General features: G+C 35.7%; 2 protein-coding genes across 2 annotated transcripts; both read left to right on the top strand.

Moving 5' to 3' along the window:
* The first annotated feature begins 2,847 nt into the window (after window positions 1-2,847).
* LOC114104588 (olfactory receptor 10R2) lies at window positions 2,848-10,963 on the top strand. The gene is made up of 2 exons (XM_071618652.1): window positions 2,848-2,874; window positions 10,022-10,963. Exons 1-2 carry the CDS (start codon window positions 2,848-2,850, stop codon window positions 10,961-10,963), a joined length of 969 nt encoding a protein of 322 aa, XP_071474753.1.
* A 9,431-nt stretch (window positions 10,964-20,394) lies between these two features.
* LOC114104587 (olfactory receptor 10R2-like) lies at window positions 20,395-21,336 on the top strand. Its single transcript, XM_027950768.2, has one exon. The coding sequence runs from the start codon at window positions 20,395-20,397 to the stop codon at window positions 21,334-21,336; it is 942 nt and encodes a 313-aa protein (XP_027806569.2).
* Window positions 21,337-22,123: the final 787 nt, after the last annotated feature.

The raw sequence follows: 22,123 nt of genomic DNA, 5'->3' as shown, positions 1-22,123 counted from the left end.
CAGGACTGCCACTTCTCAGCTGAAAATTTACAACACCCACTTTGCTATTTATTCTATCTCTGCCATCTTCTCAGCTGTTCTTTGCCCACAATACCATTCCTTTTTGTGTACCAGCTGCCCAAATAACTCTGGAAAATAATCTCCAATTGCCCTTCCCAGGTCAACCTAAGAAGAGGTTTTAAAATGTTGGTAGCTTCCTGCCTTAATTTTTCTCTTCTAATTTTCTCCCATCAGCCCTGATGATTGAGGAGGAAACACAAACAATATTGAAAATAAAGTGTGTGACACTCCTCATAGAAATAGAAAAAGCAGTCATGAAATTCATCTGGAAAAAATAAGAGACCCAGAATAGCTAAAGCAATCCTTAGCAGGAAGAATGAAGCAGGTGGCATAACTATACTAGACCTTAAACTACACTACAGAGCAATGATAACAAAAACAGCATGGTTTTGGCACCAAAACAGACTGATTGGCCAATGGTACAGAATAGAGGACACAGAGACTAACACACAAAATTAGTGCAAATACTTCCAGTGCAAATACACCTGCCTCTCTTAAACCCAAAACTTTTGTGTTATGATTTACAAATTATATTGCTATAAGTTCATGTTTGTGTGTAAATTTGTTACAGTGGGGTAATTTTATAAAAAATGAAATAACAAGGGATAAATTGAATAACAGGGAGCACAATATGTTTTGATGACATTTCCCCCCACTTTTGCTTTTCTTTTCTTCTTCTTCTTTTTTTTTTTTGTGTGTGTTAACGATTGAACCAAGTGGCATTCTATCACGGAGCTAAATTAACAGCCCTTTGTGTTGTTTTTTATATTGAAACAGGTTCTTCCTAAATTGTCTAGATAGCCGCAAACTGAATCCTCCTGCCTCAGTCTCACAAGCAGATGAGATTACAGGTGTATGCCTCTGCATCCAGCTTGCTGAATATCTTTGTGCAAATTTACAACTAATTTACAATCTTGTTAGTGACTATTTTTGTTGCTGGTGATTTATCTCAAATCATCACTTCTAATATGATGAGTGTATATGACCTCAGTTTGATTTTAAAAGAAGTGAAATGAATTTTTATGTTGGATACACTCTGTTCATATTTTACAAACTGTGTGCTTATGTACAGTTTTAGTTTTAGAGTGCCAGTTATCTTCCCCATCAGTTTGTAAAATATTTTTAATTAACATTATAACAATATTTTTGGTACTTTTTCCAATTGCTCTTTGCTTTCTAACATTTCTGATTATGTGTTTGTTGCCAATAAATGTTCTACTTAATACTGTCAAATTGTTGCTATATACTACTAATATTTCAGTTTTAAATTTAGGTTTTCAGATTTCTTATTCAGTGAGACTTTTCTTATTCTTTGAATTATTGTATTTTAATAACAAAATAATTTTAACATGTGAGTTGAATATTTGATTTTTAAATTTTTATTAAAATGAGGTACTCTAGTATGTCAGAAATGGTTTATATGGCTTTGAGATGGTTTATATTTTGAAAATTTTACTACATGTTATATATGTAATAAATTTTCTTCTAATCATTCCTTTAAACTTAGTTGTATCTTACAAATTAATGGAGTATAACTGACATTATTTTCTACAACTCATTTTATTTTACTTATCATTTCCTCTTTTACCCAAAAAGGCATTTTACAATTCTCTAAGTGACAGAACCTTCTTATTTTATTACTTAGTATTAATCTATTATATTAAAATTAGGAAGTATTGTTTGTATCCTTTCCACTTTGTGATGTGGTGAAATTTTTGTTGTGAGTTAATAGTCCACAATCACAAGTGTTCTTTGAAAAAAAAAATTGTATACTCTTAAAAAAATTCAAAACATACGAAGAAAATATGTTTTACTGATTTTGTTGTTCAGCTTTCCTTAAGCCTTTGTTATATTTTTCCTCTTGATCTCTTTTGAGCAGTGGTGCATTGCCATTACCATTAATCAGTAGAGTTGAGAGAACGGAACAGTGGGGGGAGATGAAGGGAAAGGCAAAGTAGTGAAGATTGAAGTAATGCAAATTACACTTCATGCTTTTATTTATTTATCTGTTAAATGTTTCTATTTGTTGTTTTCAGTTATACAGTGAAGGAAAAGGCAGTAGAATGTGTTTTCACATGTCATACCTGCATGGAGAGTAACTTCCCATTCTTGTGGGGTTGTACATGATGTGGAGTTACCCTGATCATGTATTCACATATGAACATAGGAAAGTGATGTCCAATTCATTCTACAGTCTTTCCTTTTTCCATCCCACCTCCCTTCCCTTCATTCCTCTTTGTCTAATCCAGTGAAATTCTATTCTTCTCTCCCCCCTCCCTCTGCTTATTGTGATGTTCTATGCTATTACAATTATGTCCAAATGAATCCTAATATTATCTATAACCAATAAAATGGAGAAAGAAGAAGAGCAAGGGCATTATTGTCTTTAACCAAGAGATAAAATGCAGGAACTATAGGAAGAAGACCATGGAAGAAGGTTACCAGGACTTTTCTGCTGACAGTGTCCCACAGTCTTACTATACAGTTACAGTTGGTTACTTCTCCAGTGAGTTCAAAACAGGAAACAAACTCATTCCCTGAGACTACTCTATGGTGAATATTTGCCAAACTAGACTTGAGGTCCATTTTCCCCTAGGATTGCAGTTCCTAATTGGAAGGGGAGGTAGAATTTGTGCCACTAGCAATATAATAATGGCTCCCTAGGGTGCTGGGTAGTAAAATAATGAAGTAGGGCATTGATGTTAATGCTGATGGCCAGGGGAGAATAAAAGCATATTAAGAACAGTTATGGGAGTTGTAGTTGGCCAGGCCATACAAAGAAGCACAATGACCACTCCATTGAGGAGTGACGTGGTGAGTCTTTTGTTGCTGGTTTGAAATCTTTTCAAAGAAAGGGAGGAAGATGTGCAATAAACTGAGAATGTAGCAAATTAATAAAATACTTCCTTGAAGGCCTTGGGTCATGATTAAAAAACAAGACTGCATTCTCCAGAACCGTGTTTTGGGGATTCTGAAACTCTTTCATTTTGATATTCAGTGTTTTTTTTAAATGTCATAAGTAGCTCAAAGAAAGTAAATTATCCAAAATCTTAAGGAAGCACTTATGCGACCTGAAAGGTGATAGCAAGCTAAGCCACTTAACTTATGTTCAGTTCTAAAACTGTAGAGACCTTAAAACTAGAGTCCACAAACAGAATAGTGATGGATTGCAGGACAGCTATAGGAAGTATAGCTGGATAGTGACAAGAAAGAGGTCTTCAGATTAGGATAAAGAAAACACATCACACATACTTCAAGATGGTCATAGGTGTGTTCCTTTTTATAACTTTTGCCACGAAGGAAGGGAGAAAATATTTAATTAGGACCTCTTATGTATAATTCTGGAGTAATTTTTTTTACATATGCTGTCCATTAATTTTCAACATACCTTCAAATTTTAGCATAGAAAATTAAGATTCAGGAAGATTAAATGAAAATGCTGAGATAAAAATGTGAATTTATGTCTTTCTTCTGCATCTGTAGTGCTTTCTTCAGAATACAAATCTTTGTCTTTCTTCCCTGATCACTGGAAGTATCCTTACCCTCTACATGAGAAATGCCTACATATCAGTGCAATGATTTACTCTTGTACTTATTAGTTTATTTCTTTATTTCTTTTTCTTTTTTTTTTTTTTTGCACATAGACTTGAACATTTGTTATTTACCAGAAACTCTGATTCTGCTGGCCTTAGTGAGATATATATGAATACGTGGCACTTGTACATAAACTTTTGTCAAATGAATAGCAACCTAGTTTTTGCTTTATAAAAGCACTCAAATAGCACTGAGCAAAAAAGATTATTGAATAATGTAAAATGTGAGAGTTTGTAGAAGATGTGTTTGGCAAGGCAGAGTTTCTGTTTTGTTGCTTGACGTGTTCTAAACACCTAATGGAGCAGATAGAGCTTAATGTGTACCCAATGCATCTTTGTTAACTTGAAAGAGTTCTTAGGAATCTTGGGAGAAAATGATTTGAACCATCAGAGAAACTGCCCAAGCACAGGCAGAGGCATTGCTGTCATGACATGGTTCCCTGAGTCCTCAGTGAACTACATGAAGTTCTGTGGATTAAAATGTAGGGATCCAGTCTGGCAGCTGGAAGAGAAGAGTGTGGGTTGCCACGCATGACTTTTTCTTTTCATTTTTTTTTGCTATGAAATTTGAAACCTTCTAAAGTTCTCATGGATCATTATAGAATTCAATAAGAAGGTGCTTGGTTAAATGCATATTTGAATGTTCCTAGGACTCCCACACGTCAGCTAAAGTGTTTCAAAACCAATTCTCAGCTGTTCCTTGTCCACAACACCATGCCTTCTTGTATCCATGCTGCCCAAATAACTCTTGATAAAAATCTCCAATCACCCTTCCCTGGTCAACAAGGGAGGACATTTAAAACATACCTCTAGCTTCCTGCCTTAATTTTTCTCTTCTAATTTCTCCCTTTAGCCTTGAGAATTAATGAGGAAAGAAAAAAATGTGAATAAAGAGTGTCATGAAACATTTATTTTTTCTTTTCAGAAACACAGATTGTGTTCAGATTCTATAGTTCTGAATCTAGATAAGAATTACTTATGACAAAAACACTAGATATGAGTATCAGGGAGCCAAAAGAGATAAAGTTCATCCTCTGATATGATGTGGCTGACTCAGTTGTTCAACCCAGTGATTTGTATATTCCAGATCCAGAGCTCCATTTGCAAGACAAAGTAATAAATAATTCTTAATAGCCACCTAGCATCCAAGTGCAACTCTGCATACACGAACACAAAAGATGTTCTTTAAATAAATACGAGCATACTATATCACCGACAGAATGGTCCCTGCTTAGCTGGTGCTGTTCTCTGCACTTTGCCTGTGCATTTGATGCTCACGAAAGCCCACCTTCTAGATGGGAAAGTTGTATCAGAGAAGTTAATACTGCTCTCAGGTCACACAGTCACCCAATAGAAGAATAAGGACCCAAATAAAAGTCACCTGCCTCTGGTTTCATAATCTTCATCCAGTATAAACACAATACTTTTATCCTGTTACGACTTGCAAGTTTTCTTACAATAAATACAGCATTTATATAAATTCATTATAGTATGGTAAATTTTATAAAATGAAATAAATCCCTGGGATAAACGAACAGGGTGAATATACTCAAGGAGTACAGTATATTTTGATGACACTTTCCCCCTTTTTTTGGTATTAGGGGTTGAATACAGCAGTGTTCTACCATTGAGCTAAACCATCAGCCCATTTTATTTTATTTTATTGAGACAGATCTTTGCTAAATTGCCCAGGATGACCTTAAACTGGTTATCCTCAGCCTCCAAAGCACCTTAGATTACAGGTGTGGACCACTGCATCCAACTTGCTGAATTTCATTGCATAAATTTACAACCAATTTATAATCTTATTAGTTATTTTTTTTTATTTAACCCACACGACTGCTGAAATTTGATGGGCGTACATGATTTCAATTTGATTTTAAATGAAGTGAAATGAATTTTTATGTTGGGGGCCTTTAGTTCATATTTTATAGGCTGTGTGCTTACATCTAGTTTTAGTTTTAGATTCTTAGTTATCTTCTCCATCAGTTTGTAATATATTTCTTGTTAACATTATAGCAATATTTTTGGAAATTTTCCATTGGTTGTTTCCTTTCTAAGGTTGCAGATTGTCCTTTTGTTGCAAATAAGTGTCCTATTTCACATGGTCAAATTGTTGCTAATTTACTACTCATGATATTTCATCACATTTACCTTTAGATTTTTGGATTTTCTATTCAGTGATACTTTTTACAAATCCTTTGATTTTTGTATGTTATTAATATATGGAATAATTTTTAGCATTATGTGAGTTGAACATTTGATTTTTTTATGTTTATTAAAAGTGAGCCAAGTGTGGTGGCACTTGCCTGTAATCCCAGCAACTTGGGAGGCTGAGGCAGGAGGATCGTGAGTTCACAGCCAGCCTCAGCGAAAGCGAGAAGCTAAGCAACTCAGTGAGACCCTGTCTCTAAATAAAATTCAAAATAGGGCTGGGGATGTAGTTCAGTGGTCCTGTGCCCTAGAGTTCAATCCCCAGTACCCATGCCCCGCCCCCCAAAAAGAGTGAATTACTATAGAATGTAAGAAACAGTTTAAATGGCATTGAGATGATATATTTTGAAAACTGTCACTAAAATTTTTGCTTATATAAAAATTAAGGTTTAAATTTTCTTCTAATCACTCCTTTAAACTTAGCTCTATATTATAAATCATGGAGTATAATTGACATTATTTTCTACAACTCATTTTGTTTTACCTATTATCTCCTCTTTGACCCAACAATTTTACAATTCTCTAGTGGCAGAACATTCTTATGTTATTACCCAGTATTAGTCTACTGTATAAAATTAGGAAACTGTTGGTATCATTTCTGCTTTTGTGTCATGGTTGAAGTTTCTGTTGTGAGTTAATGGTCAAGAATCACAAATATTCCATGTTGTTTGTGAACAGAGTGTATACTCTTTTTATTTTAAGTAAAGTTCAATACATATTTGTAAGAAATGCATTACTGATTTTGCTGTTCAGGTTTTCTGAATACTTTGTTTTATTTTTTTCTCTTGTTCTGTTTTGAACAGTGGGGTATTGGTATTACCCATTAGTTACTGCACCTGTGTCTTCTGTACATTTGGTATGGTATCTTTCTTATGATGGTTGTACCTATCAATTTAATTGTGAATTTTAACTATTAGTCTTTTTTGTTGTTGTTGATCACTTAATGCTCCTGGATTGAATTATAAATTGCCAAATATCAACCAACCTAGATGCCCTTCAACAGATGAATGAATTAAAAAAATGTGGCATATATACACAATGGAATATTGCTCAGCAACAAAAAGAGAATAAAATCATGGCATTTGCAGGTAAAGCTAAGTGAAGTTAGCTAATCTCAAACAAATGCCAAATGTTTTCTTAGATATAAGGAGGCTGATTTATAGTGGGATAGGGAGAGGGAGTACAGGAGGAATAGATGAACTCTAGATAGGGCAGAGGGGTGGGAGGGGATGGGAGGGGGTATGGGATAATTAATGATGGTGGAATGTGATGATCAATATTATCCAAAGTACAGGTATGAAGACACAATTTGCTGTGAATATACTTTATATACAACGAGAGATATGAAAATTGTCCTCTATATATGTAATAAGAATTGTAATGCATTCTGCTGTCATATATAAATAAAAAAACATTATTTATTTTTTAGAATAAAATTTTTAAAAATAACTGTGGGTAAGTGGCAGAATGATCAGTAGAGCAGAGGGAGGGGTCAGGATCTGAGCAAAGGAAGTGAACTGGAGGTACTGGGGACTGAATTAGAACATGTTATATTCCATGCTTTTATAATCATGTCAAATGGATTCTTTTGTCATTTACAGCTAAACAGAACCAATTAAAAAAGGACTGTAAGTGATGGTTGATTTCTACTTGTTAGAACTTGGATAGGATTAGTGCAATAAGCAGAGCAAATTTGATATAAGCTAATTTTACTCATTGGAATTTTCTGTGGTTAAAATTATTCTTCACTAATTAATCATTATTTTCTTTTGCTAGAAAATTAAAACTAGTTTCTATTTCTCTTCCCTTTTTCTACAGAAAATGTCAGTTCAAGTCCCTAACCTCAATTCGCATTGATTTTTTCATGTCCCGTTGACCCAATTACCATGTTTGTTTGTTTGTTTCCCCAGATTCAATCTGTGTAACAGAATTCAGTGACTCTGGAACAGATTGATCATGTTTTGCTCTAGCAGGTGAAGTCCCAGAGCATCTATAGTTAGAAGTGCATAATGACAGATAGGTGAAGAAAGTGAAGGAGAAAGGAGATAGAACAATTTTGAACACTTCAGAAAATAGTTATCCTGCACATAAATATCCAGGCATCACTAGCATGGTAAATGTTATCAGATTGAAAGTGCAAATAATTAAAAACTTACATTTATTTTTACAAATAATTTTTGAAGATCTGTAATTTTTTTTCTAGAAACATTCCTAAAGAAAGACAACTGTGGTGACTTTTAAATGAATCCTAATGCACCAAAGACCTCCAACTAGAGTTTAAAACAGACACATATACAAAAATTAGATAATCAAAATGAGCTTTAAAATCCCCCCAAATAATCCTTTAAAAATAGCATGATATCTCATAAAACTAATCCATTTTGATTTTACAAATTGATAGAGGTGGGTAATCATCACTGCAATCCAGTTTTAAATTATTTTATCATTCCCCAAAACCCTTTCTGCCTGCTTGCAGTTAAATCCTGATCCCTAAAGTCCAAAGTTATAATTTTTCTGCTCTCAATTGTGTAGATTATCCTTTTGTGGACATTTCACACAATAGAATTTGCAATGTGGTATTTTGCACCTTCACTTAGCTTAATGTTTTTGAAGATTATTTATGTTGTGGTATGTTCTATTAGTTAATTTATTTTTAATGCTGAATAGTATCCATTTTTTGGTTATACTAAATTTTGTGTATTCATTAATAAGTTGACAGACATCTGGATAATTTCATTTTTACTATTATATATTATGCTACTATGAACATTCACAGAAATGGCTTGGTTGGAGGGTCTTCACTTCTCCTTTATAGATTCTTATTGATAATTTTGTTTTGATTTCTTTTACCACATGGTGAATATAGCTAATAATTGAGTATTCTACATTTCAAAATTACTAAGGAAATACATTTCAAATGACATAATCACAAAATTTTAAATATTTGAGATGATGCATATTAGCTACCTTGATTTAATAATTCCCTATTGTATTAAAAATAATATCATCTTGAACCTCATAAATACACACAACACAACTAGAATTTGTGAATATGAAATAAAAATAAATTGATGGGTCATGTGATAATTTATTTTACCATTTTAACAACGTGCCAAACTTTTCTTAAGTGTGACTGTGTTACTTTACCTTTCCTCCAGCAATGAGTGAAGATTTATTTGCTATATCCTCAAAAACACCTTTTCTTGTTCATCTGTTTAGTCACAGTTCTTCTGGTGCATGTTTTCCATTGTGCCTTTACTTTGTATTTCCCTAATGACTGGTGATATTTTGTGCTTTTTCAAATGCTCATTTCCTACCCATTGATACCATTTGGTAAAAATGTCTGTTATTTTTCATCTGGGTATTATTCTTATTACTTAATCATAAGAGTTATATATGTGTATTAGATGCAAATCCCTTATTAGATACATGTTTTGGAAATCGAGTCTTATCATCTCTGGTGTGCCTCTTCACTTTCCCATTGGTAACTTTTGGAGGGTTTAATTTCTGGGCTCCCAATTCTGCCCATTGACCTATATGTGTAACTGTATGCCAGTACCATAACATCTTGATCACTGTATCTTTAGAGAAAGTATGGAAATCTGAAAATATAAAATCTTTCATCTTTTCTTTCCTTATTGACAATATTTTGACTATTCTGGTTTCTTCCATGTTGATTTTATAGACATCTTTATAAGAAAAGCCTGCTCAGATTTGGTAAGAATTATGTTGAATCTATTCATTAATTGGGTAGGAATTGCCTCTATTATTTTTTTGTTTACTTAAATCACCTTTAATTTCCCTCAACAGTGTTGGTCAAAGAATATAAAATTACAGTGTGAGAGGAGGAATGATATTTGGTAGATTTCTGTGTATCTGTCTTGCACTTCTTTTGTTAAATTTAATACTTTTTATGTTATTATCAATGAAATTGTTCTCTTCGTTTTATACTTGGATTGTTTATTGCTAGTTGTTAGCAAAATTGTGCACCCTTAAAGATGTCTATGACCAATTCCCTAGAATCCAAGAATAAGTTATTTTATTTTAAATGGAGGGATTAAGTTTGCAGGTGGAATCAGCTGATAGTAACCCAGTCCCTAGATTTTTACATGAGGTTCCTGAATAGATCTTAATTCTTTCTCATTTCGCTGCAGGTTGTGGCTGAAAACTTCACTGTGATCGCCGAGTTCCTACTGCTGGGTTTTTCAAGCCTTGGTGACATTCAGCTTGCTCTCTTTGTGGTCTTTCTCTTTTTATATCTAGTCATTCTTAGTGGCAACGCCACCATTATCAGTGTCATCCGCTTGGACCAAAGCCTCCACACGCCCATGTACTTCTTCCTCGGCATCCTGTCCACATCTGAGACCTTCTACACCTTTGTCATTTTACCCAAAATGCTCATCAATCTCCTTTCTGTGGCCCGGACGATCTCCTTTACCTGCTGTGCGGTTCAAATGTTCTTCTTCCTCGGTTTTGCTATTACCAACTGCCTGCTGTTAGGCGTGATGGGTTATGATCGCTACGCTGCCATCTGTCACCCTTTGCATTACCCCATCCTTATGAGTTGGCAGGTCTGCGGGAAACTGGCAGCCGCTTGTGGGATTGGAGGCTTCTTGGCCTCACTGACGGTGGTCAACTTAGTCTTCAGCCTCCCTTTCTGCAGTGCCAACAGAGTCAACCATTACTTCTGTGACATCTCACCAGTCATTCGCCTGGCTTGCACCAATACCGACGTTCATGAGTTTGTCATATTCATCTGTGGGGTTCTTGTACTCGTGGTCCCCTTCTTCTTGATCTGTGTCTCTTATCTGTGCATTCTGAGGACTATCATGAGGATTCCCTCAGCTGAGGGCAAACGGAAAGCCTTCTCCACCTGTGCCTCCCATCTCACCGTCGTTATTGTTCATTACGGCTGTGCCTCCTTCATCTACCTGAGGCCCACAGCAGACTATGTGTCCAACAAGGACAGGCTGGTGACAGTGACGTACACCATTGTCACACCATTACTAAATCCCATGGTATACAGCCTCAGAAACAAGGATGTTCAACTTGCTATCAGAAAAGCACTGGGCCAGAAAGGGTCTCTAAAGCCATAGATAATAATAATATAATAATAAAGTATTAATATATTTTGGATTTCTTAATAAATGACGTTTTCCTTTATCACATGTATATTCTACCTGTAACAGGGTCCTTGAAGTCATAAGACTCTTTAAGATGTATGTCATAAGATGGTTTGCTTCTCATCATCCCTTTAAATCCGATATGTGGGCTAATATTTTTAAAGTTCTCAGATGGAATGTTAGAAAACTTCTCAAATGTAAATGCCCAGTCCACTGTAATAACTAAAAGTCTAAGCTGGCAAATTGTGGCACATGCCTGTAATCCCAGCGACTCTGGAAGTGGAGGCAGGAGAATTGCAAGTTTGAGGCCAGACCAAGGAACTTATCAAGACTCTGTCCCAAAATAAAATAATGAGATAAAACAAAATAAAGAAGAAGGGCTGGGGATGTTGCTTAGAGGTATAGTGTCATGGGCCAGGCTGTATGGGCAATGACCAAACAGACTCCATTTTGCCCTGAGATTCCACATCATGCAAGAAATGCTTCTCCCATGGAAAGCCCCACCTCTGGTGAAAAGTTCTGGTCACAAGTTGCTTAGCATAGCATGTTTGGCAACACAAAATGGCAATTCTTACACAATGTAAAAGTGTTCTCTCTTTGGTTCCCGTTTTTTCTTGGACAATGTACCCTGTCAGAGATGGATTGTCTAGAGGTTAGTGAACATTCTTTAACTTGTACTAAACTAGGGACGTTTTGGCCCACTTCCTTTTCTGCTTATGATTTTAGATCTCATGATGTTTGTTTATGGTTTTGAATCCCCATAGCAATAGCCACTTAAGATGGTTTTGGACTATAAAAGGTGTATTCAAAGCCAGGGAGGGGGTTGAAGAGTATAGACTTGCAGCCGACCCCTTGGCCCGCCAGCTGGTGGGTCTGGACCACCAACTGGTGAATAAAGTTTCTGTCTCCTGCTTTAAGATCGAGTTGGTGATTTATTGCAATCTCACCTTAGCAATAGCACCCCTGTGTTCCATCCCCAGGATCACACATACACACAGCCACCGCTTCTCTCTCTTATTGCAGTGACTGGTTCCTCAAGAATTCCACCGGGGAGGGAGAGGAGCCAGGAGGAAATTTCTCATTTAGCTCCTCAGGTACTTTCAGGGCCTTTCGTAGTGCACACTGAGTCTTCCTCTTGTGGAATGGTTTCATGGTTTCTGGAATAGTTTCCTCCTTGAAACTTAGACCACATTTCTTGTGATACAGTTAAAACCATCTCTTCTGAAAGTTTATGAATTTGCTTCTTAGTTTAGAGAGCTCACCACCTTTCTGGGTCACATATCTTCTGGAGAATTTAGTGGGTAAATTACTTTTTAACTGATCCCAGAATTATTTTTTTTTCTGCTAGTTTGCTCAAAAATGATCCAGAGTTAAGAACTGAGCATCTCTGACACCCATATAGTAAGCAGAAGAACAGAGATCTTTTTCTATGAGTTGGCGTTTCAGGCCAATAGACACAGACTCCTATATTTAAGTTTCTCAGGTAGACTCAGTTTCATTTTTTAATCTCCAGGAAATACATATCACGGTGATTCCCTACTCTGGCTGCATCAGGGGAGTGGGAGAATAGGTAAAACATTAAGTAATCTGATAGTGTCCTTGTAAGACTATATTTGACATTTTTTTAACTCAACATTTTTTATAAAGTAATTCAAACATTTTCTTCCCTCAACTTTCGCATCTCCATTGAAACTGAGACTTAAAAACCTCCTTTTTTTTAAAAATATGTAACACTCTTGCCTGTTTTTCCTATAGAATAAGTTATCACGATTGTATTTATTGGTAAATATTAATTTCAGAAAGCTACTGTCTGTAAAAAGAGTCAAATAGTTGGCCTAGTTAATGGTATGGCTATAGGTTAATCACCTTACCCATTCCAGATCACATATCGCAATTATTTGAGAATCTGTTGAAAACTATGTATCCCACACATAAAATTGTCCTCATTCACATAAAGAGAGGGGGGGAAAACTCATTATAATATAAAGAGTTTACAGAGTCTCCACAATCATTCAGGGATTCAGTTCATAAGCATTCTTTTCTCAGGGCAAACTTATCTAAACCATTTAATTCTATTTTTACTCTTTTATCTTCATTTTTATTTATAATTTGGTTGTAACATTTTCTTTTACCAGCTTGACAGATTATTTATACCCTGTCACAGATTTCATATATTTTATAATTGATTATGATGACAAGAGAAATTAACTGGCATCGCAGCTGCCATTGTCTAGATCTCCTTAATGGATTTAACTATCCCTTCAATACTAAATTTCTGAAACATCACTATGCGTTAAACAGAAATTATCCTGGTGAAGATAGTGCAGACAATTAACTGGAATAGTGCAATTTAATTTCACATTCGTTAAAAAAATCTTAGGACGAGCTACTGTGTATTTTAAAAACTAAGGTTTCTGAATACAGAATATTGTAGAAATTAGGACAATTAAATTCTATACTGCAGAAACTTGTGATAATTATGAGTCTCCAGATATGGACTTTACATTCAATGCCTTGACAGATTTTAATAAAAAGTGGCTAAGACTAGAGTTCAATACTAGTATATAGAAAATTCCCTGCAGAATTCTGTCATTTATAAGGTTTTAAATTTTCTACTGATTTTTATGTATCCTAATTTTCTATAATCCTCTTGGTATGTGGATCTCCTGAGTCTCTTTTTATCAATAGAAATATGGAAGAGTCAAATTATCTTTAAAAATAAATTATAATAGTAATTCAGAAGATAATACTCCTTCAGGAAAATAGATAGCAGTGATAGAAGGACCCATCAGCCCCTGCCACACTTCAAGTATGAAAAAAGATAGTATAAAATATACTTGAGGTTTCCACACTGGACATCACACCCTTCCCTGAGGGTTGTAAGGGAGGATCCTCGTGAAGACTAATCCTGTGCTGGCCCAGTAACCAGAGTTTGTCATTTGAAAGGTCCATCATCTTCTGTTAGTCAATGTATAACCTAGTCTACCATAAAATTCCCTTCCCTCTTATCAATTTCATGAAGTACATGTATTTCCTGATTTTTATTAAAAATACTAGAGTAATTTAAGCCTCCTTAGACGTCATACTGAGCTCTGACTTAATCAGGTTATTAGGTCCATATGTCATCTCCTCTACCAGACTATTAGCAATGTGACAAGTATTTTATCCTGTTCATACATTGCCTAATCCCATTTTCATCTGTGTCCCTGAGAGATATCAGTATGCAATCAATAACTAATAAAAATCTTCAAATGAAGAGAGACTCCTCTACCCACTAAACAGAACACATGAAAGTACAATAGTACTTATGTCCTCTAGAACTCAGTGATTTGAAATAATAATAATCATTTATTTTTGCTTATAAATTTGGGGAGTACTTATGAGAATGGCTTAACTCTGGTCCATATTGTGTCAACTTCTTGACTAGTTTTAGGAACTATTTCCAAGTTGGCTCACTTACATGGCTAGCAAGATGGTACCACTTACTGCTAGGAGATTGAATAAAGCTGTATGCTGTGAGTTTCAATTCCTCTCCACATACTACTTTCCAAGGAGTTCCTTGGAATTTCTCACAGCATAGTGACTGGCTTCAAAGATTAAATGTTCCAAGATATAAGAAGTGGAAGCTTCTAGTATTTTTAGGCATATCACTACTGTAAGAGTTTGGATGTGAGATAACCCCAAAAGTTCATATGTGAGACAATGCTAAAAGGTTTAGAGGAGGAATGATTGGGCATTAGATCCTTAGCCCAATCAGTGAATTAATTCTCAGTCCTGTCAGGGGATTAATTCACCTGAAGGTGTGTAGGCTGTGGCTGGAGGAGGTGGGTCCCTGGGGATGTGTCTCAGGGGTTTGTATTTTGTATCTGGCTAGTGGAATCTCTCTGCTTCCTGATCATCATGTGAGCTGCTTCCTTATACCACACTCTTCCTTCACGATGTTCAGCCTTAACTCAAGCCCTGAAGAATGAAGCTGCCTGTCTGTGTACTGAAACCTTTGAAACTGTGAGACCTCAAATAAACTTTTCCTCCCCTAAAACTGTTCCTGTCAGGTCTTTTAACAGTGAAAAAAGCTGATGAAAACAACCACTGACTTGCTGTTCCTGACACCCCAAAATATAATTGAAAAAAACATAGGGTAAGTGCAACACACACTCCTTTTTGAAAAAGCAGGAAGGAGGTACATGGCAGTCACATCCACATTTTTTCTTTATTGTGGGTCAATTGTGAGCCTGTGATGTGACAATTTCCTTAATTGTTTTTTAAAAGACATATGAATTAACCCAAGATTTATGCCTTTAAAATACTTAGAAATCTTACTAGTCATTAAATTTCTGACAAAGTATCATATAACCAGATTCTGGCGATCTTTATTTTAGAGGCAAGAGTTTCCTGACAGTATTGTGAATTTGATCTTTTTCTTGAAACCATTTCATACTTGAAGAGTCTTTGTTGAGGGTGATTTTTGTATGAGAAACACGTCTATTTCTAAACCCAGAAGCTTTTGGACTCTTTATGGTTTCTTTCAACTCTTATCAAAAATTTAAACACCTTCTTTCAATCATCCCTTTATATCCTTTTACCATTGGTGTCATTTTTCTATTGTCTCACGAGAAATTTCCCTAAGAAAATCTGAGTTTACTAAAAGTACTATTTTCCAGGCTACAGTTTGAGAGGTTACTGCCTTCCTTCCCAACAATGGATAATAATCATTTTTAACAAACTCCAACAACATTTTACTCTTTCATTTTTAAACCTTTAAAACTGTTTCCTCAAGGACCTTCCATTTTTTTCCACTACAAACTCCTTTAAAACCTTGTAGATTTCCATATCATTAGTTCCAAAAAATAAAAAAAGTGCTTTAAGTTTTGATTACAATCACACCATGCTTTTGAATGCCAAATTCTGGTCCCATCATTTATTGCTGTATAACAAACTACATGGAATCTTATCTGCTTAAATTAACAACAATTATTTATTTTGCACATAAATCTGCAAGTTGGCAGGAACTCAGTGGAGTATCTGTTTGTGTCTGTTTTATGTAGGTTCAGCTTAGATTGTTAAACTGGGCTAAAAGTTCTACTTCTAAGATTACTCATTTATGTGGCTGATTGGTTCATGTTATTATTATTTGTATGCTTAGCTGGAGATTTTGGCCAAGAGCCTTGGCTTCACACCAGAGATTCTCAAAGGGTTGTCAGGACTTCCTCCAACATGGCAGCTAGGGAGCAAATGGATGCTCCAAGAAACAGGAAATAGAAGCTGACGAAATCTGTGCATCAAGTTTGATAGCATCACTTTGGCTAAAATTTGTTGATCAATGTAGTTACCCAACTGGCTTAGTTTCAAGGGAATGGGGCATATTTACCACCTCTACAAGTCGAAAGTGTGGGAAAAAGGTGTGACTATCATTTGTGTACCTGGAGAAAGTTAAAGCCCAAGGATGAATCTTCTCAGTAAAGTATTCCCAAAGATCTATCCATTATCTTAATTTCTGGTAGAACTAAAGAATAAAGGAGTCGCCAAAAGTTCCTTTATTAATAACTTGGACTTTATTCTAATTTTTCCATCCTTGCAACATCTCTGACATTGTACATGAGCCCCTGAGAGAGACATCAATGAGTGTCTAGAATTCACTCCATTTCCAGCTCAGCTCAAATGTCTGGACTCGCTGTCATAAAGAAAAATTGTGCAACCTAAAATATGCAGAGAGTTGCTGAAATCTATACCAGCATGCTATCACGTTTTCCTCCATAACCTCAAATTTCTTTTTTTAAAATTTATTGAACACATATTTACCAAACTCATGCTATATGCCAGACACAGATGAACTTGTTTCCTAAGTGCTGAAAGATTTATGGTGACTCTCCCATTCTAATATTCTGTCCTCTGGTTTTGGTTTTTGTATTTTTTTCCCTCTCTTCCAGATTTTGGAAGTGGACATATGAAATGATCTAATAAAGATCATTTCCTCTAACATAAGAATGAAAACATAGAGGCATTGGGTATGGAAAATCAAAGGGGACAGTTACACTTGTGTCTCTTTTAACCAATGGTGCCTGGCAAACTTCAACTCTCTAATGAGCACCCAGAGAATTTCTAAAAGGGAGTCAACAAATCTGCATGGTGTATTAGAAAGGCCCTTCTCTTTGGCCAGCTAATTTTGTACAGTGTATTATTTATGTTTCTACTTGCTAATTAGAGAAATTATGGATAAATATTGAGCATAGTGTGGTAATCCCCTGTGGAGGAGGGGATCTCCCTTAGCAACCAAGGCATTGAGGTCATGGCTAATGTGAACAGGAAAGACCACAGGTAATATTCATTGAGACTAAACTACCCAAGGAGAAAAGGCTCAGGTGATACTTTTCTGTGGAATTAATAGTGTTCTTATGTGAGTCGGAGATTTCCTGGAAAATGAATAAGGGCTCATGTACATCAAAACAGGGATATACATGAGCCCTTATTTATTGCTATATAAATTTTGGCAAATTTCACCTAGAAACTTGCACATAAATTCCTTGGAGGTTTCCAAGAATGAAGAAACCTCCTTGCCATAGAGCATTAAAACTCTGACTTGACGGAATGTGACATTTTATTTTAGTTAGGGACTTTGAATTTCTTAATTGAAAAGAGTAGTATTTGTCCAGTAATTCATTTGTGTGTCAAATTTTAAAATTATTGCTTTCCAATAACCTAGCTCTGTTTCCCCCTAGGTACTGGTACCAAAAAGAAGAGCAAGAAATGGAAAGGTAGAGGTGATTTTTCAGGAAGAACAGTTAAATGCATGGTATGTATGCCTATTTATTTAAAAGTTTAGAACAAGGCAATTAAACTCCTGGTTCTAGTCAAATTTCAAATTTTATTAAATGTTGCTAAGAAAAAAGAACAAACAATGGCCGTTTATTTATGTGCAAAGGTGTTTAAACTTGAAAGTAAAGTATTTTAAAATGCACATAAAAAATAGCTTAATGAGATAATGGAGAAGACCCCTTGGTAATCAAAAATGATAATGAGATAGCTGAAGGTTTTAAGGGATCTTTTGCTTCTTCATTTGTAAAATGATGTCAGAAAGATTTTTCATCCCAAAATATTAAGACATAATGTTAATATTGCATGCTAAATTTATATTAAGGAAACAATTTGGGAAATTCCTCAAGTCAAATGCCATGTATCTGAGAGTTTAAAATAATTGTGAGAAATTGGTCATCTAATTTTTCAAAAACTTTCCAAACACTTATCATATCCTGGGGACTATTGTGTTTGTGGAAGATGCAGTTTTGGGTATCTGGCAAATAATAATTCAGAGTTAAAGACAGAATAGTAATGGCAAAGCAAGTAAAATTGTGATGATTATTTTTTTTCAAATATTTATTTTTTAGCTTTAGGTGGACACAATATCTTTATTTTATTTTTATGTGGTGCTGAGGATCAAACCCAGCACCTCATACATGCCAGCAAGCACGCTACTACTTGAGCCATATCCCCAGCCCCAACTGTGATGATTATTAAGGAAAACTAGAGACAGTGATAAAGTATGGAAAGATTCCATGAGTACAGTCTTTTTTAACTAAAAATTGAAGAAAGTCTACAAAATTGAATGAAAATAACAACAAATAAAGCATGGGATAATTCTAGATGTTAGAAGTAATATGAAAAAATGGCTTGGTTGTTAAAATTTTCTTAAAGTGCATGTGAAAGTAGAAAGGTAGATTTTGGAAGACTATGAAACACCTAGGATATCTTACAGATAATGAAGCTCATTTAGTTTTGTTAATATGATCCAATTGGTCCTATGTAAGCAGAATTCTTCCTGTATTGTAGGAAATGGTTCAGAGTGACAAGAGAGTCTAGGGAGTCCATTCATAATGGTCTTGTAATAGTTCAGGCAAGAGCTAATTTCTTTAAAAAAAAAAAAAAAGAAAAGGAAAGACAGAAATGGATTTTAGAAATTTTTTTTAAATAGATTGGATGTGAAGGCTGAAAAAAAAATAATGAGTTTAACATTTCTTAGTAATGTACAGCTTGAGTGACTAGGAGTATTTTTGAAACATTTCATTGAGATATGGGTTCTAAGGACCCACTTGGACAGGAGGTGAAAGAGGAAAATAATATTTTGATTAAAATTTATAAAAGCTAATGCCAGCCATGATAACTGGGTTAGAGGTGTTAGGGGAAGTATCTTATACTTATACAGAGGTCCTGGGTGTGACAATCTGGTGGCCCTCCATCTCAGGTTTATCAAAGGTAAGCCGTATAACTAAATGGCCAACCAGTGAATGCTAATGAAGCACTAAATTATTCTAGCAGTGTGTTTTTGTAAGGAGAAATCAGGCCTAGTATCTTATAGGAGTTTATAGAGCAATCATAAACTAGCAGCAGTTCAAAACCAAATTAGTTTAAGGGGATGACTGCATAGAAATGGGGTAGATAATTATTTCTGAATGTGAACTGTCCTCTTTTAAAAACAAACAATACAAAGGTAGATCCATGGAATGTTTCCCTAAGTGAGGGATGCATTAAAAGGAGATGTGTGTGTATTGGAATGTGAATCCTCCGATGTCAGTGCTATTGTATATTGACATAAGTACAGGAAATCAGGATAAAGGTCTGACCCTCTGAAATGATAATGTAGATAAAGGCTTTTATGAGGATTAATTCACTAAAAAAATTGAGTGAAAATTTCATAAGTTTCCAAGGAAGGGACTTGGTTTCATTTGAGCCAATGACTACACATTTTACATAAACAGTGTCCCCAGATTTATGGCTAAAATCATTGGCAGAAGAATAACAGCTTGGGCTCCTATATTTACACACACACACACACACACACACACACACACACAAGTTATCTATCTATATATAGTTTATATATATAAACACACATTATACTACTATCATTCCACTGCCCACTGTAGAACCCCATGGTATATAGTCTCTGGAACAAAGTGTGTATAGCTAGCCATTGGAAACTGATTGGAAAATCTGGGTTTTCTTTTTTTTTTTTTTTTTTACTTTTACTGAGGGATTACATTTTATTCATGGTTAGCTTTTCAAGATTTTCTATCCATTTCAAAGGCTCTATTCAGTCCAGGCCCAGGAGTTGAAATAAGTGTGAGGTATAATCTTACTGAAAGTATAAAAGAGAACACATGAATGCTGCCCTTTAGGAGTTCACCATTGGAGACCTGAAGATTACTGAAAATTGTACAATAACCTGGAAAATATATATATATTCTCGAATAATTCCTGGTTGACAATTTTTTCTGTCCCCCCATATCTGTTTGTCTCTCATTCAAACAAGACTGGCACAGCTACTTTTTGAGGGTAAATTTCTCTGATTCCCAATTTGAAAGGTTTCTGGACCTGATCATATTGGTTTTATTCCATGGGAGCAACTCTTCATGGATAACTCCTCCTCTGTCACCGAGTTCCTACTGCTGGGTTTCTCCAGCCTTGGGGAATTGCAGCTTGTCCTCTTTGCTGTCTTTCTCTGTCTCTACCTGATCATCTTGAGTGGAAACATGACCATCATTTCCGTCATCTTCTTGGATCGCAGCCTCCACACATCCATGTATTTCTTTTTAGGCATCCTTTCTACCTCTGAGATCTTCTATACAATTGTCATCCTGCCCAAGATGCTTATCAACCTGCTGTCTGTGCTGAGGACAATCTCCTTCCTGAGTTGTGCCACCCAGATGTTCTTCTTCCTGGGTTTTGCTGTCACCAACTGTCTGCTCCTGGGAGTGATGGGTTATGATCGCTATGCTGCCATCTGCCAGCCTTTGCACTACCCCATTCTCATGAGCTGGAGGGTATGTGGACAACTGGCCGCAACTTGCATTGTTAGCGGATTCCTGGTATCTCTGGTGGGAACATCTTTGGTCTTCATCCTCCCTTTCTGTGGCTCCAACAAGGTCAACCACTACTTTTGTGATATTTCACCGGTCATCCGTCTTGCCTGTGCTGACACCTACATCAAAGAACTGGTCATCTTCATCTGTGGGGTCTTGGTGCTGGTCGTACCCTTGATCTCCATCTGCATCTCCTATGGCTTCATTGTTCGCACCATCCTGAGGATCCCATCAGCTGAGGGCAAGCGCAAAGCCTTCTCCACCTGCGCTTCCCATCTCACAGTGGTCATTGTCCACTATGGCTGTGCCTCCTTCGTCTATTTGAGACCTTCATCCAAATATACATCTGGCAAAGACAGGCTGGTGACGGTGACTTATACTATTATCACCCCACTGTTGAACCCCATGGTATACAGCCTCCGGAACAAAGATGTGCAGCTAGCCATTCGGAAAGTGATTGGAAAGACTGGGTTTTCTCTTAAGAAACTATGATAGGAATGCTTTTCAACAGTGCACACACATTTGGGTCAAGTGTGTTACTAATTTTTAAAGTCATGACAATATCTAGTTTACTCATCGAACTCTATGGCATTGAATGAGTTCTTTGACATCTTGGGCCTTCGTGTTTTCCTATGTAAATCAGGGAATTTTTCTTTTCAGCATTAGGGTAAAGATCAAAGGAGATACTTTTTCATATATAGCAATAAAGAATACCTGTCATTCTCTTTCTCTTTTTTCTTAGATTTATAGCTTTCATAAAAGTCTTAGCCATCATTATCTCTTGCCCTATAATTGTCTTGTTTATCTTAATCTCCAATTTTAGACTTTGTTTAAGTTTATGTCCAGTTTAAAATGAGATTTCCAGACCTGAAGGTGCCTTTGGCTAGTAGCACTGTGTGGCAGAGAGCAACATTACCCTACAGTAATTGGATGAGTTAAGAATCAAACATTGGTTCCGTCATGATTTCATCTATGATTCTTCTGCATCTAAATATTAGTACATGGAAAATAGGAAAATCGAATTTTCCTTTTCTGTTTCACAAGGAGTTTGTGTCTAATAGATGATGTAAAAGCATATGTAAAACAGAAAACTGCATAGACTGTCAGACTCATATGAAAGGCTTTGCTCATTTCCATGAGGATTCTATTTCATTCAGATTCTTTGAACAGTCAGTTCAGGCTGCCTGTTCTGACTAGGCCTTTGAGCCTCTCCGTAACACAGAAGTGAATGGATAAGAATGATCAACCATCCTGTCCCATCTCAGGCTGAAAATGTCTG

Source organism: Marmota flaviventris, chromosome 10, assembly GCF_047511675.1.
Source record: "Marmota flaviventris isolate mMarFla1 chromosome 10, mMarFla1.hap1, whole genome shotgun sequence".
NCBI classification, from domain to species: domain Eukaryota; kingdom Metazoa; phylum Chordata; class Mammalia; order Rodentia; family Sciuridae; genus Marmota; species Marmota flaviventris.
The sequence above is the reverse complement of the archived record's forward strand: the minus strand, read 5'-3'. Positions and strand labels throughout refer to the sequence as shown.

Bases quoted from the DNA above. Each gene is read 5' to 3' on its own strand.
- LOC114104587 (XM_027950768.2), top strand. From the start codon at position 20,395: ATGGATAACTCCTCCTCTGTCACCGAGTTCCTACTGCTGGGTTTCTCC.
- LOC114104588 (XM_071618652.1), top strand. From the start codon at position 2,848: ATGACCACTCCATTGAGGAGTGACGTG. The intron at 2,875-10,021 runs GTGAGTCTTTTG...ATTTCGCTGCAG, and splicing joins CTCCATTGAGGAGTGACGTG to GTTGTGGCTGAAAACTTCAC.